This window comes from Ovis aries, chromosome 18, assembly GCF_016772045.2.
Source record: "Ovis aries strain OAR_USU_Benz2616 breed Rambouillet chromosome 18, ARS-UI_Ramb_v3.0, whole genome shotgun sequence".
Lineage (NCBI taxonomy): Eukaryota > Metazoa > Chordata > Mammalia > Artiodactyla > Bovidae > Ovis > Ovis aries.
In genome coordinates, this window is record NC_056071.1 from 4,621,368 (window position 1) to 4,638,058 (window position 16,691).

Consider the following 16,691-nt stretch of genomic DNA (forward strand, 5'->3'; position numbering starts at 1 on the left):
GTTGCTTAAGGGAGCACGGGCGTGGACGCAAATCCTGATTGCCCAAGGCAACGTCTTGAGACCTCGCCGTCCAATCAGTACGAGAGTAAACATCCGACGCGGCGCAGGGTGTAGGTGCCGCTCAGGTTCCCGGTGCCGCCCCGGAGGGCTCAGCTCGCCTCGGCCACGCCCTCGCGGCGGCGTCGGGCGTCGGGGCCGGTTCGCCACCCGATTGGCTGGGAGGCCGGAAACCCGGCCCCGGGCGCCACGTGTACTAGGGGCCCGCCGGAAGGCGAAGGCTGGCGCTGACTCGGCGGGCGTGTGCGGCGCGGCGCTGGCCGGAGCTGCGTCGCCATGGAGCGGGACGGGGATCAGCTGTCCGCGCGGCCCGCCCTCGAGACCGAGGGGCTGCGTTTCCTTCACGTCACAGGTAAGTGGGCGCGCGCCGCGGGCCGCGGGGCCGCGCCACCACCGCCGAGTCGCCGCCATGTTCAGTGAGTAGTCCTCCACGGCGCTGTGGGCCGGGCCGGCCAGAGGCCGGACGCGGCAGGTACCCACAGGCCTGGGCGGTGGGCCGACGGCGCGCGCGGAGGCTCGCCCGGAGCCCGGCTAACCTGGGCTTTGCTGTCGGCCCTTGTTTGCCCGAGTCCTTTATCTCGCGTGACACAGGCGGTACAAGCCCTTCCGGGTCGCGGTTACTGGGCTCACTGGGTCCTTGGCGTTTGCAGCCAAGCCGCGCTCCCCCCACCACCGCGCCCTTGCGCAAGCCCCCAACTCTGCCCTGTGCCGGCCCCCCGCGGCTACCCCTTTTCGTACGTTGCCTGGATCCTTAAAGCCCTTCTCTTCCTGATTCAGACACACCCCCATCATCCTTCAAAACCCGGCTGACGTGCCCCGCCTGCCCCGGGCTTGCCCCTCCGATTCCCCAGACGGCTGAGAAGCACCTTCTCAGGGATCCCTGGGTTGTACTTCTCGCTGTTTAAACTGCCTTCTTAGGAAGTCCTCCGCTAGGAAAGTCCGGTGGTAGTGTCTTTTTTAGTTTCTTGAAAACTGTGTTTTATTCTTTTCAGTGGGCTCCCTGCTGGCCACTTACGGCTGGTACATCGTCTTCAGCTGCATCCTTCTCTACGTGGTGTTTCAGAAGCTTTCCACCCGGTTGAGGGCCTTGAGGCAGAGGCACTTAGATCAGGCTGCCGCTGCTCTGGGTTAGTATGTGTGTGTATGTGCGCGTGTACGCTCGGTCGAGTGTTTGGGGCCCATGGACTGTAGCCTGCCAAGCTCCTCTGTCCGTGGAATTTTCCAGGGAAGAGGATTGAAGACGTGGCTTTACCCGTACTTACTGTAGTATTTATAAGTTAGTCTTTTGTTAGGAGTAAGAGGTATCAGTCTAATCTGTGTGGGAGGAAAACTATTTTACACTTCTGAAGTGGAATTTGGTGAATTGCAATAGTGTGTTTTTTAAAATTTCAGAGTTTTTGATGGGTTGAAAAACCTGCTTAATGATGTGTAGAACACCCTCTGCTTGCATCATTCTTCATTTACAGGAGAGATTAAAATGAAAGTGTCACAGCTTCTGCATACTTATGGGTGTGCCTACTGACTCTCAGTTACCTCTAGAACCCTTATGAGTGACAGGAAACTCAGCCTTAGTTCCTCACATCCACCGCATTTTGCTTTTCATAACTTACTCATCAGACCTGATGGCATATTTACACATGGCTGTTTCAAAAACTCATTCCCTCTAAAACAGTCACTTTTTAACTTGTTAGAAGTTAACAGTTTCTGAGAACATATTCAAAAGAAATGTTCAGTATTTTGATAATAGTAGTATAATTAAATAAATGCTAAACGTCAGTGATCTGAATCACCAGAGTTATAAAGCTGGGAAAGAAACAAACATAACAGAAAAGTAGTCATTAGCAGAAGGACCTAAAAAATTCCTTCACTCTCCTCTCGCATGAAACCCTGTGGTCCTGCCATTATCTCAGTACTTTTGGTTGTTGGCTGTATATCCCCCAAAACAAAATACAATTGTAAATCTTGCTTAAGTTGCAGGACAGTGTGACGTGGATGAGGTTAGAGAACAGCTTCAGTCACCTGGTACAGCCTTTGCTGGCACTGTGACCTGCTGACAGCTGAGGAGTGGGTTTATAACATAATGGGATGGGCATCTCAGAAGAGGAGTTGGTTTTAAGGAAGCGATGCACAAAGGAGATGTGCAGTGAAAGGTGTACTTTGTGTTGTACAATTTTGTTAGGAAAATTAGGTTTAAAAAATCCACACGTAATTTCTTTTTTTCTAAGAATAAAACAGCAATTTCAAATGTTGCTACAATTCACATTTCTATAAAGTAGAACTATAGACTAACTAGGTGATAGCTAATGATCAGAAAACTTTCTTTCCTGTGGTTATCTTCTAGAATTCTGGTCAGCCTAGAGGCTGGGTGTTAGGAGGTATCCAGGATGTGAAATAAAATTTCGCTGTGGCTGCCTCACCACTTATATTTTAGTTGTAGGGCCCATGCCAGATTCTCTAAATTGGGATTGCTCAGGGAGCCCAGAAATCTGTTGTGAACAGAAATTTGTGATGCTGTAAGTATTTAACAAGGACTCTGAGCTGAGGCTATGTGATAGTCTCCTTCCCCTTTAAGCAGTAATTAAATATATACAGAAGGATAGACTTACTCATGCTAAAGATTTTTGTATTGTTTGATTTCTGTACACTTCTAATAATATAGACCTCAAGAGTTTCCATTTTATATTTTACAAGGTGCTTTATTCCAATTTTTTTCTGCCTTTTCAGAACCTGATATTGTTGTTAAACGACAGGAGGCTTTAGCAGCTGCTCGTTTGAAAATGCAAGAAGAATTAAATGCACAAGTTGAAAAACATAAAGAAAAATTAAGACAGGTATGTACTGGTTTTAGTTCAAATACATGATATTTGAGGTTTAGTTGGTAAAAGTGTGTATGTGTGTGTGCATGCATTCACATTATGGTGGGTACAGGGAACAGTTTTAGGCTGAATCATTTCCAGTTAGCTAAGTATTGCTCAGCATGTTTTACTTGTGTAATTTCTTAATGTTTAGGAGTCAAATCCCTTAAATAATTACTCTTAAGTACTCTTGTATTTATGTTTTTACTTTTAAGTGGTTCCCTTATAGCAGTATTTTGCCCATAGAACAGTGTGCTGTGTGCAGGAGCCGTACCACCAGACAACACATTCAGCATCTTGCTTCAGTTTCAGGCTTTGCATCTCGCAGGACCTGACTTGGTGGGGCCACTCTTTAGTGGATTAAAGAGCCAGGGTGGCGGTGGACTCCACCTAGAGTCAAGATGGAGAGCAGGAGATGGAGTGCTGAAAGACTTTTGTTAGACAAATGGTTTGGTTGTGGGAGTGATGGGTGGTTTTGGAGGTGATGGCGAGGAAGAACCAGGGGCTACTGTTGAAGTGACCTGAGCAGCCAGGTGGGTTGTGCTGCTCTTCAGAGGCGTGAAGTCACACTTGCTGTGTTGGCCCCAGTCTGTGTAACTGAGGCAACTAAGTGTAGGCCCCAGTTTCTGGTTTTATTACAGATGTTTCTGGGCCCCTGTTTATCCCCTTAGAAGGAAACCAGAGAAGTTGGTCTTCCTGCTGGTCTTACATGTGTCTCTGATATTTCCAGAAAGGAAATGCCTTTCTGCCACCGCTGGTGGCTTTTGTTTTCTGCATGGTCTCTTAGTACATGGCTGATATCCACATCGTGGCTGGAGCCCAGAGTGAAAGGACAGAGCAAAGTTTTTTAGGTATTTTTCCAGAAATATTTTATCCATATATAAGTGCATGCTTATATCATTTTTCCATGGAAATGGTAGCATAATACACATAGATGCTATTTTTAAGCAGTTTTATTTTTTGTTTCTTTCTAAAAAATACTTTAGAAAGTGTTTTAAAGTTTTTGAGGAATATTTAATTGTTTTGTTTCTGGAGCCCAAGAATAAGGTAATTTCCTGCTACGTGTCAAAATTAATGACTTGAGGGTCTGAGTTTTTTGCGTTAGAAAAACAACCTGATCATTTACCCAGTTTGCTGATGTAGCTGGGGGGAAAAGCTTTTAAAAGATTGTTTTTAAAAACTGTAACATGAGCTTCCTAAAATTGGAGAAAGGATAGAAGCCTGTGTTGAGTTTTAAACAACTAACGTTCTAGTTGTTCTATATTGTTCGTTCAGTCTCTCACTCGTGTGTCTGGCTCTTTACGGCCCCATGGACTGCAGCACGCCAGGCTGCCCTGTCCTTCACCATCTCTGGGAGTTTGCTCAAACTCATGTCCATTGAGTTGGTGATGCCATCCAACCATCTCATCTTCTGTCACCCCCGTTTCCTCCTACCTTCAAGCTTTCCCAGCATCGGGGTCTTTTCCAGTGAGTTAGTTCTTCACATCAGGTGGCCAAATTATTGGAGCTTCAGCTTCAGCATCAGCCCTTCCAATGAATATTCAGGAGTGATTACCTTTAGGATTGACTGGTTTGTTCTCCTTGCTGTCCACGGGACTCAGAAGAGTCTTCTCCAGCACCACAGTTTGAAAGCATCTATTCTTTTCTGCCCAGCCATTTTTATTGTCTAACTCTCACATCCATACATGACTGCTGGAAAAGCATAGCTTTGATTATGGACTGTTGTTGGCAAAGGAATGTCTCTGCTTTGAAATACACTAGCTAGGTTGGTCAAAGCTTTTCTTCCAGGGAGCAAGCATCTTTTCATTTCATGGCTACAGTCACCATCCACAGTGATTTTGGAGCCCACGAAAATACAGTCTGTTACTGTTTCCATTGGTTTCCCATCTGTTTGCCATGAAGTAATGGGACTGGATGCCATGATCTTTGTTTTTCAATGTTTTAAGTTTTAAGCCAGCTTTTTCACTGTCCTCTTGCACCTTCATCAAGAGGCTCTTGATGCTTTCTGCCATTAGTGTGGTGGTATCTGCATATCTGAGGTTATTGATATTTCTCCTGGCAATCTTGATTCCAGCTTGTGTTTATTCAGCTTAGCATTTCCCATGATGTACTTTGAATAGAAGTTAAATAAGCGGGGTGACGTATAGCCTTGATGTACTCCTTTCCCAGTTTTGGACCAGACGATTGTTTATGTCTGATTCTATCTGTTTCTTCTTGACCTGCATATAGGTTTTGCAGGAGGCAGGTAAGGTGGTCTGGTATTCCCATCTCTTTAAGAATTTTCCACAGTTTGTGATCTGCACAGTCAGAGACTTTAGTGTAGTCAACGTGGTTCTGTATACTTAAGTAACAGTCTTGCTGTCTCACAGTTTAGTCAGCTCTCTTGTATGTGGTCTCAGAATTTGTCACTGATGTACCATTCTGGTGTTTTCCATGTTGGCTATAAACATAAAACAGCTTTCAGATCAAGAAGCAGTTTCTTCCTTAACCTCCTGTACTTGCAGACAGTGAAGGCATGAAGGGACAGGCATTTGGGTTTAGCAGTGATGGACCCTGAACCATTGAGAAATTTCTGGATATGTGCTTTCTAAGGCATCCTCTTGCATATCTTTGTGGCGTCGCAGTTTAATTGGAACCAGAGTGAATTGAAGCTTGGGTTTGGATTGCCTCAGGAACTGAGAGAGTTAGTGACCTTTGTGCGCACGTGCGTTGCAGTACCCATTTGTTGTTCAAGGAGTGGGAAGCAGAGATGAAGACCTCGGGTGCTGTGTTTCCCTCCTGTTCACTGCTCAAGCTTTCCCAGGTGCTCACTGTTGGACATGGTTTCCTACTGAGATTAGTTTTCTCTTATACTCCCATAGTACCTTACTTTCAGAGAATTCTCAAATTTGTTCTCATTGGCTCCTCACAGCCTTCCAAGTTGAAGGGTTAAGTGACTTTCCTCAGGTGACACAACCAAATAGCAGCAAAGCATGCCTGCCAGACACACTGACCCTTTTCAAGTCAGGGTTCTTCAACATGACCAGAAATGCCTAGTTTAAAAGAAGAATCGGTATCCTTTCTTCTGTGACACTTTCTGCTTTCTTTAATAGTATGGAAAAGCGAAGGATTCTGTATCTGAATTAAACTCACACACCACTAGATAACAGCTACTTTATTAACTGAAGAAAGTGCAGGTGAAAGTTTGAAGAACATTTAAATTACAGATTATCAAAAGCGCATTTTCTTTGAGAAAGATGACAGCTTATAAATTCATTTTGTATCATGTGTGATTCTTCCTCAGCTTGAAGAAGAAAAAAGGAGACAGAAGATTGAAATGTGGGATAGCATGCAAGAAGGAAAAAGTTATAAAGGAAATACAAGAAAGCCTCAGGTGATGTAGCCTTCAACCTAGTGGACTTTTTTCAAGTAGGTGAAGATTCCTGGAGTAGAATGTCTTAACTAGATTCTTAAGCCTGTATATGTTCAAGCAGGAAGAAGACAGTCCTGGGCCTTCTACTTCATCAGTCATCCCGAAACGAAAATCTGACAGAAAGCCTTTGCGAGGAGGAGGTAAGTGTCAAACATTAAAGCATTCTGAACAATGACTGGCTAAATTTACCTGAAACAGGATTCTCTTTTCTTGATTCATAGTCTGTAAACAGAGACTAATTCCTAAGTATAGGTTATGAAGATTCAATAAAAGAAACAGATATAAAACAGCCTTCAGCAGCTAGAAATGACCAACCTACTGAACCCTACTGTTGCCCCTGGGCCTCCAGCAAGGGCGTGGGTGCATGTCCTGTTTCCAGGAGGCCACTGACCTCCTTGGCCTCACAAAAGTTAGCATTTGATGAGCAAAGAAAAGGAGGTCACTCGAGGCGCTCAGGAAATAATTGGGATGGTTGCAGTTGTATTTTAGTGTTTTTCACTTCATCCCAGTCCTGTAAGGGGTAAGTTAAGTGAGGCAAGGAGTAGTTTGCCTGTTTTGCATATAAGTGGGTCAAGGGGCCTAGGACGCAAGTTTTGGCCTTTCCAGCCAGAGCTGCCTTGTTTCTTACAAATAACTCCCTCAAGGAGGCATGAACAGATAGATACTCATTAAGAGACCTTTTGTGTGCAGTACCCTGAAGCACTCTAGGTGGTACCATAGCAGTGTGTACCATCCCATCCTTGAGGACTTTCATGTACTTTTGGGAAGATGGGACCCCCACACAGTTGAAAATAAGTAATCCTTTATGATCTGCCAGGAGTTCCTCCTCCATCTGGAGAGAGGGGAGGGCAAAAGCATTAGAATGCTTTGGGAAGGAACCAGTTCTAGGCTGAAGATACTTTCTTCTATCTGGGAAGAGGGGTTTGCTCTGGGTAGGTGCCACAGAGGCAGAGGTGTGGAAGCCTGGCCAACCTCTTAGAGGACTGAGGGGAGTCTGTGAAGCCTGTGGGCTGCCCTTAAAGGCTGGGTTCTAATCCCTTCCTTTGTGTTAGGAACTCAGAGCTGGCTTGTATAGGGGAGTGGTATGTCTGAAAAGAAAATGCTTTTTTAAGTCTTTTTCTTGCTCCAGCAAGAAATAATCTTCTAAGACCATTTTGCAGAGCAAAGAGTGGTAGTATTCAGGAGACGATTGTAGAAAATGGAATGTATGGTGTGCTGTGTGCATGCCTCTAGCATTGCCAGTAATCCAGAGCTTGGGGGCTTGGAATGGCCTGTCTTTATAGGCCTTAAAGAAACTGAGGCACAGGGAGTTGGTGACCAAAGATTCTACAGTAAGGAACAAAACCACCTCATTTAAGGTCTTGCTAAGTCTAGAGCCTGAGCAGAATGGTCGCCTAATGTCTGTTAACTTTAGTAAGTTAATGAGTGGGCAGGGATGAGTGTGGGGGCTGGGGCATGTGGATTTCCCAGTTCTGACTGGTGAAAGCAACAGCAAGTTCCATTCTGTTTTGATTTTTATAATTTATTTTCTGTAGCTTGAGCAGTTCTTACTTGAATGTATTCATTTTATTAAGGACTACAGTTAGAAACCTTTATATACTTAAATTTAGCCATCTTGAGAGGCTTTGGGGGCAATTTTTTTGTGTATTTGGAGGGGATTTTCATGTTTTGATAGTTACAACAGAAGCTGAATGGCTTGTTTTATTCAAGTCAGTTCAGACTGCGATCACATTATAGAAAGTAAGATCAGTATATACAATGCAATAGAATGCAGTCACACTGTAAAGTTTTTTTTGTCACGTGGTAGCTTAAAGTTTTCTGAAAATGTTATGAGAGTAGGATCATATCTTTGCAGTGATTTGCATATCAGGCTTACAGTCCTCTGTTTGATGCAAAATGCTTCTAGCACTGTTTTGCTTCCTTTCTCTCGTCACAGGTTACAATCCTTTGTCTGGTGAAGGTGGTGGAACCTGCTCCTGGAGACCTGGACGCAGAGGACCCTCATCTGGTGGATGAGGCTAGGAATCTTGTTAGTGTCACTTTTGACATTAGCAAGATGAATCCTTAACCCTCAACTCAATTGTCTTACGCACGCTTTTCACAGTCATTAGCCAGGGGGAGGGGCTTTCTTTCTGTTCTTAACTACACTGATGACTTCAAGGATTGAAGGCAGCATAGGGTGTGGACATGGCCACTAGGCAGTAATTGCAGTTAGTCACACTGCACTGAAGCCAGTGACTGTTCATTGATTTTACAGGTCTTTGTTAGTTGGTAGCTAAGGGCTTGCAGATGATTGGTGATCTTGATAAAAGAGACCTGGCAATGATCCTTCAAGTTAAGAGCTCCTGGCTGGTAGGACAGTTTCTGTGACAGCTTGTGTTGAATGATGTCTTCCTTGTAAATGGTGAGCCCACCAGCAAGGATTACTGATGCAGACAGTTGACGGGGTTGTTCTGTAAATTTATATGTACAGAACTGTTTTAGAAAAAAAGAGACTGTAAATATTTAAAAAAAAAATGCAGAGAACATTTTCAGTATCTTTATTAAATTTAAGGAAATTTCTTTATGCACTTGAATTTGTCTGTCTAACATAATACAGCTTTTTATCATTCATAACCTCCCATTAATAAGATTTGCTTTCTCGTCTCATTATTGCTCACCTCAGTGAGCGTGAAAAGTGGGACAGCTGCAGTGGTTTTCAGAGCTTGAGGGCTCCTGGGGGTTTATCCGCAAAACCAGGTACTTGGAGTTGAGTTTCTGCATTAATAGGGCAAAGAAACATCTTGCGTGTAAGTACCTCAGGGGTTATTGGGGTTTTGGGAAGCCCTGTGAGTCTCGCACTCATTTCTTATGTCCTTATCGAGAATCTCTGTGAAGTATGTTATAAAGGGCCAGGTAGTAAAGATTTTAGGCTTTAGGCACAGTCTATATTTTTAAAATTTTTAAAGAATTTTTAAATACATTTAAAAATATTTAGCTTACGGGCTAGATTTGTCCTGCCGCCTGTAGTTTGCTGATCCCTGCTTCATGTCAAGATCATGAGAAAGAATAATGGAAAGTTTTAGACTTGGGTTAAAATATTTCATCTAGGTCTGTTATTTACGTCCAGAGAGATTGATTCCCTGTAGGATATAAACGAACTTTTAAGAGTTCTTCCTTTAAAATATTTTCTGTAGTTGAACATACATAGTTAAGCAGCTATTAACTATTCATTTTAGGAATAGAAGGCATGTTTCAGTATACTATTAGCTGTGACTTTTCCCTCAAACCTCCTTTTTTTCCCCCATAAATTAAGGAATTATCAGGTGTAAACACATAGGAAGAAATGCTGAGTTGTGTGTACCCACCTTGTATCTGGCAGTATGACTGGTGGTGGAGGGGTGGTGCCATGTGACTAACTGATCGGCAGATAATAGAAGAGGGAAGGAAACTAATTAGTGTAACAGCATTTGAAGAGCACTTGCTGTGTGCCAGGCACATACATTTATAGTTAATCCTCACTATAGTCCTGTGAGGTAGGTACTTCTAATTAACCTTGGTTTTTAGAAACTGTAGCTTAGAGGGTCAACTGGTGCAAGACCCTGATACTGTAGTCGGTTTGTTCTTGTGTTCTTGATAGCCAAAGACCGTACAGCCAAGGGTCATAGAAAACCAAGCTTGACGTATCTAATGAAACAGTTACCATGTGGAATAGTGAATACTTATGAAGTATTATGTGCTACAAGTCAAGAGCAGTAAATATTTCAGAAGGGTGGACTGAAGTTGCCAGAGGAGGTGGGTCCTGTGCTACTGTTGAAAGAAGTGGTGCCAGAATCTGAGGCCCATGGGAAAGAAGGGATGGGTCAGAACATAGCTGAACCAGGCAGAACACTGCCTCATGCTGCAGTGGGAGGGCTGCAACTTGGAACTGATAGCAGGAGTTGTGTATTTAAATGATGCGTAACCCAGTGCATCCTGATCGTGGAGTAACATTAGTAAGTGGGCAAAAGACACACAGACCTGCAGTTGAAACTTCCTGGTGCCTAGAGTTGTGGCCTTGGCCAATTGCCCCGGCTTCTGTTGGAAAGAGGACACCCCCCTCCTCGAGGACCACTCTTACCTATCTTCTGTTCTCCCCTATGTCGTTTCTGTTAGCTACTCCTTAAATATGTCAAGTCTTTATCATAAGCATAAAGCCACATCACATTCACGAAACCCTGATTCCTGCTGCTGCTCTTTGCTATGGATCGAGCTTTGGCTTGTCTTCATTCATCTGTTTCTGCCTACCCTCTGCTTAATGCTGCAGACGCTCTCCCTGGATCATCCCGTTTCACAGTCCAGTGGAGTTTTTGGTTTCATCTTATTTGACCTGACAGCCCTTGTAGTTTTTCCTTCTCTTGCCTTCTGAAACACCACACTCTGGGTCATTACTCCCAAAACAGCTCATACTTCTCTCCTGTGCCAACCCTGCCCAGCACTTCTGGTCTTACTGAATAAGTTCCTATACTCTTTCCTATTTCTCTTCCTCCATTTACTGTTATATTTGGTTCACTAAAGCTCTTCTTAAGGTGACATGTATCTGATGGATCATTCTTGGCTTTCATCATTTGCAGTAACTGTACACTCCTCGAAAAACTGTTCTCAAATTCTGGGCTCTGCACTTGTCTGTTTTTTTCCTATCTTTCTTGTCAATCTTCTACTTTTCTTCAACTTTCTGAGCTCTAAATGCTGATATTGAAGTTACAAAAGGCAAAAGGTAATCAGTGTGAGTGGTCACTGCAGAAACCACAAGTGTCTGATGGAATGATTAGGCAAATTGGTGTTTGTAGCTTGAAACAAAATGTCAGCATAGCATACCCCAATTCAAATACTGTGTGTCAAAAGAACTTGGAAAATGATGTGCTCTGTCTGGAAAACTAAAGTCTCAGAGTCATACCAGTCTGGCACTAAAGAAGATATGATAAACAGCACAGAAATATGCCCTGCCCTCATGGGCCGTTCTATCTGTTGGAGGGAGATGAACATCACACAGTTCTTAATACAAAAATAGATGACTGAAGACAGCAAAGGAGGGTGGAGTGGAAGGACAAGAGTTCATCCCTTCTTACAAAAAAAACAAACTAGCAACTAACTGCTGAACAGCCATGAACAACAACAAAAATGCTGCAACCTACCGAAAAAGATAACCTACATGCAAAGACAAGCCACAAGATGATATGAGGGGTGCAGTTGCAATAAATCCCATACCCAAAGGATGGGTAACCCACAACTGGAAACAGTTGTACCACAGAAGTTCTCCCACTAGAGTGAAAGGTCTAAATCTCACATCAGGATTCTCAGCCTGGGGGTCTGGGAATGGAAGGAGGAGCCTCCAGAGAATCTGACTTTGAAGGTCAGCATGCTGTGTCTCAGGAATTCCACAGGTCTGAGAGAAACAGAAATTCTACTCTTGGAGGGCACCAAGAGTCTAGTGTGCACCAGAACTTAGGGGAAAAGGAGTGACCGCATAAGAGGCTGGGCCAAGATCTCCAATCTGCTAGTTTTGGAGGGTCTGGAGCAGAGACAGGACAGCTAGGAACAACAAACAAGTGGAAAGGCTCACTGCTCAGTTCAGTTCAGTCATGTCTGACTCCTTGTGACCCCATGGACTGCAACACACCAGGCTTCCCTATCCATCGCCAGCTCGCGGTGCTTGATCACACTCATGTCCATTGAGTCAGTGATAGCATCCAACCATTTCATCCTTTGTCGTCCCCTTCTGTCTTCAGTCTTTCCCAGTATTAGGATATTTTCCAGTGAGTCAGCTCTTCACATCACATGGCCAAAGTATTGGAGATTCAGCTTAAGCATCAGTTCTTTCAATGAATATTCAGGACTGATTTCCTTTAGGATTGACAGGTTTGATCTCCTTGCAGTCCAGGGGACTCTCAAGAGTCTTCAACAGTTCAAAACAGTTTCCAACACCACCGTTCAAAAGCATCAATTCTTCAGCGCTCAGGTTTCTTTATACTTCAATTTCACATCTGTACATGACTACTGGAAAAATGATAGCCTAGACTAGACGGACCTTTGTTGGTAAAGTAATATCTCTTGCTTTTTAATGTGCTGTCTAGGTTGGTCATGGCTTTTCTTCCAAGGAATAGGTGTCTTTAATTTCAGGGCTGCAGTCACCATCTGCAGTGATTTTGGAGCCCAAGAAAAGAAAGTCTGTCACTGTTTCCCCATCTATTTGCCACGAAGTGATGAAACTGGATGCCATGATCTTTGTTTTTTGAATGTTGAGTTTTAAGCCAGCTTTTTCACTCTCCTCTTTGACTTTCATCAAGAGGCTCTTTAGTCCCATTTTGCTTTCTGCCATAAGGGTGGTTGATGTGCGTATCTGATGTTATTATTATTTATCCCCTCAATCTTGATTCCAGCTTGTGCTTCATCCATCCTGGAATTTCAGATAATGTACTCTGCATATAAGTAAAATCAGCAGGGTGACCATATACAGCCTTGACATATTCCTTTCCCAGTTTGGACCAGTTCCATGTTTAGTTCTAACTATTGCCTCTTGACCTGCATTCAAGTTTCTCAGGAGGCAGTTAAGGTGGTCTGGTGTTCCCATCTCTTTAAGAATTTTCCACAGTTCATTGTGATCCACACAAAGGCTTTAGCGTAGTCAATAAAAGAGAAGTTTTTCTGGAACTCTCTTGCTTTTTCTATGATCAAACAGATGTTGGCAATTTGATCTCTGGCTCCTCTGCCTTTTCTAAATCCAGCTGACCATCTGGAGGTTCTTGGTTCATGTACTGTTAAAACCTTGCTTGGAGAAATTTGAGCATTACTTTGCTAGTGTGTGAGATGAGTACAATTGTGTGGTAGTTTGAACATTCTTTGGGATTGGAATGAAAACTGACCTTTTCCAGTCCTGTGGCCACTACTGAGTTTTCCAAATTTACTGGCATACTGAGCACAGCACTTAAACAGCATCATCTTTTAGGATTTGAAATAGCTCAGCTGGAATTCCATCACCTCCACTAGCTTTATTCGTGGTGATGCTTTCTAAGGCCCACTTGACTTCACATTCCAGGATGTCTGGCTCCAGGTGAGTGATCACATCATCATGGGTCCTGTCACATTGCTGCTGCTGCTGCTGCTGCTGAGTCGCATCAGCTGTGTCCGACTCTGTGCCACCCCATAGATGGCAGCCCACCTGGCTCCTCCGTCCCTGGGATTCTCCAGGCAAGAACACTGGAGTGGGTCACCATTTCCTTCTCCAGTGTATGAAAGTGAAAAGTGAAATTGAAGTCACTCAGTCATGTCTGACTCTTAGTGACCCTATGGAATGCAGTCTACCAGGCTCCTCTGTCCTTGGGACTTTCCAGGCAAAAGTACTGGAGTGGGATGCCATCGCCTTCTCCCCCTCACACTGCTAGTTTTGATACTTGTATGAGATGAGTTCCTTTATGTTTGCCCTCACCAGTGATCACACCAGGTAACCATGATGGTGTGATCACTGGTGAGGGCAAACATAGGTAGGAAATCATCTCATACAGATATCAAAACTTAGCAGTGTGAGGAGAGCACAAATACAGGATACTGGAAAACGTTGGAAATTAAACAACCAGCAACTTAAAACAGTCTTATTTACATATAGTCTGCTATACCAAATCCTCATGGTCACTGCAAATCAAAAGTCTAATAGTTACATACAGAAAAATGAATTCAAACACAACACGAAATCATCAAATCACAAGAGAACAGAGTAAAACAGGAAGGGAAAAAGAAAGACCTACAAAAACAAATCCAACATAATAAATGACAATAGGAACACACATTGGAAATTACCTTAAATGTAAGTGAATTAAAGGCTCCAACCAAGAGACATAGACTGGCTGCATGGATACAAAAACAAGACCTGCATATATGCTATCTACAGGAGACTGACTTTAGATCTAGGGACAGATACAGACTAAAAGTGAGGGAAGGAAAAAGGCATTCCATGCAAGTGGATATCCCAAGAAAGCTGGAATAGCAATACTCAGATAAAATAGACTGGAATAAAGATGTTATAAGAGATAAACAAAAACACTATATAATGATCAAGAAATCAATCCAAGAAGATATATCAATATATGCACCCAACATAAAAGCACCCCAAAATATAAGGCAAATACTAAGCCATAAAAGGAGAAATCAACAGTAAGACAATAATAGTGGGAACTTTAACATCCTACTTTCGTCAATGGACAGGTCATCTAGACAGAAAATCAATTAGGAAGTGCAAGCTTTAAATGGCACATTGTTCTACCACGTTCTGTGTTGGGTATGGCTCTGTAGTCTCCCAAGGAAAGAATTCACTCTGGAACCAAAGGAGCAGTCGCTCGGGTCTTTGCAGGAGTGTAAAGCTTTAGTAAAAGGAAGTATAGGGACAGCTTCTAGCCCAGTCACCAGGAGGAGTAGGAAGAGACCCACATACAGTTTTTAAGACAAGGAGAAAAGGAAAGATAAGCATCTGAATGCAGACTTCTAAAGAATAGCAAGAAGAGATAAGAAAGCCTTCCTCAGCGATCAATGCAAAGAAATAGAGGCAAACAACAGAATGGGAAAGACTAGAGATCTCTTCAAGAAAATTAGAGAGATACCAAGGGAACATTTCATGCAAAGACAAGCACAAAAAAGGACAAGACTGTGTGGACCTAACAGAAGCAGAAGATATTAAGAAGGGGTGGCAAGAATGCAGGAGAACTGTACAAAAAAGATCTTCACTACCAAGATAATCATCTTCACGACCAAGATAATCACAATGGTGTGATCTTTCACCTAGAGCCAGACATCCTGGAATGTGAAGTCAAGGGGCATTAGGAAACATCACTATGAACAAAGCTAGTGGAGGTGATGAGCTATTGAGCTATTTCAAATCCTGAAAGATGATGCTGTCAAAGTGCTGCACTCAATATGCCAGCAAATTTGGAAAACTCGGCAGTGACCACAGGACTGGAAAAGGTCAGCTTTCATTCCAATCCCAAAGAAAGGCAATGCCAAAGAATGCTCAAACTACCACACAATTGCACTCATCTCACATGCTAGTAAAGTAATGCTCAAAATTCTCCAAGCCAGGCTTCAACATTATGTGAACCGTGAACTTCCAGATGTTCAAGCTGGTTTTAGAAAAGGCAGAGGAACCAGAAATAAATTGCCAACATCCGCTGGATCATGGAAAAAGCAAGAGAGTTCCAGAAAAATATCTGCTTTATTGACTATACCAAAGCCTTTGACTGTGTGGATCACAATAAACTGTGGAAAATTCTGAAAGAGATGGGAATACCAGACCACCTGACCTGCCTCTTGAGAAACCTATACGCAGGTCAGGCAGCAACAGTTAGAGCTGGATATGGAACAACAGACTGGTTCCAAATAGGAACAGGAGTACTTCAAGGCTGTATATTGTCACCCTGCTTATTTAGCTTCTGTGCAGAGTACATCGTGAGAAATGCTGGGCTGAAAGAAGCACAAGCTGGAATCAGATTGCCGGGAGAAATATCAATAACCTCAGATATGCAGATGACACCACCCTTATGGCAGAAAGTGAAGAGGAACTAAAAAGCCTCTTGATGAAAGTGAAAGTGGAGAGTGAAAATGTTGGCTTAAAGCTCAACATACAAAAAATGAAGATCATGTCATCTGGTCCCATCACTTTATGGGAAATAGATGGGGAAACAGTGTCAGACTTTATTTTGGGGAGCTCCAAAATCACTGCAGATGATGATTGCAGCCATGAAATTAAAAGATGCTTACTCGGAAGAAAAGTTATGACCAACCTAGATAGCATATTCAAAAGCAGAGACATTACTTTGCCAACAAAGGTCCATCTAGTTAAGGCTATGGTTTTTCCAGTGGTCATGTATGGATGTGAGAGTTGGACTGTGAAGATAGCTGAGTGCCAAAGAATTGATGCTTTTGAACTGTGGTGTTGAAGACTCTTGAGAGTCCCTTGGACTGCAAGGAGATCCAGCCAATCCATTCTGAAGGAGATCAGCCCTGGGATTTCTTTGGAAGGAATGATGCTAAAGCTGAAACTCCAGTACTTTGGCCACCTCATGTGAAGAGTTGACTCATTGGAAAAGACTGATGGTGGGAGGGATTGGGGGCCAAAGGAGAAGGGGACGACCGAGGATGAGATGGCTGGATGGCATCACTGACTCAATGGATGTAAGTTTGAGTGAACTCCGGGAGTTGGTGATGGCCAAGGAGGCCTGGCATGCTGCAATTCATGGGGTTGCAAAGAGTCAGACACAGCTGAGTGACTGAACTGATACACCTTTTGACCTGTTATACTAAAAATAGTTTTGGCATAAGATTCATTAGGTCAATTTGTCTCCCTTAGATCTTGTGACAAAGGC

General features: G+C 43.4%; 1 protein-coding gene across 2 annotated transcripts; it reads left to right on the forward strand.

Annotated features, from left to right (window-relative positions):
* Nucleotides 1-280: 280 nt before the first annotated feature.
* SELENOS (selenoprotein S) lies at nucleotides 281-8,890 on the forward strand. 2 transcript variants are annotated; one of them, XM_027956998.3, is made up of 6 exons: nucleotides 281-409; nucleotides 1,050-1,184; nucleotides 2,782-2,888; nucleotides 6,196-6,285; nucleotides 6,383-6,464; nucleotides 8,261-8,890. In XM_027956998.3, exons 1-6 carry the CDS (start codon nucleotides 334-336, stop codon nucleotides 8,338-8,340), a joined length of 570 nt encoding a protein of 189 aa, XP_027812799.1. In that variant the 5' UTR covers nucleotides 281-333; the 3' UTR covers nucleotides 8,341-8,890. The 2 variants fall into 2 exon arrangements, with proteins under 2 accessions (XP_027812799.1, XP_014957339.2); XM_015101853.4 differs by having other exon boundaries at nucleotides 6,386-6,464.
* The last annotated feature ends 7,801 nt before the right edge of the window (nucleotides 8,891-16,691 follow it).

Bases quoted from the DNA above. Each gene is read 5' to 3' on its own strand.
- SELENOS (XM_027956998.3), top strand. From the start codon at position 334: ATGGAGCGGGACGGGGATCAGCTGTCCGCGCGGCCCGCCCTCGAGACC. The intron at 410-1,049 runs GTAAGTGGGCGC...TATTCTTTTCAG, and splicing joins GCGTTTCCTTCACGTCACAG to TGGGCTCCCTGCTGGCCACT. The intron at 6,465-8,260 runs GTAAGTGTCAAA...CTCTCGTCACAG, and splicing joins AAAGCCTTTGCGAGGAGGAG to GTTACAATCCTTTGTCTGGT.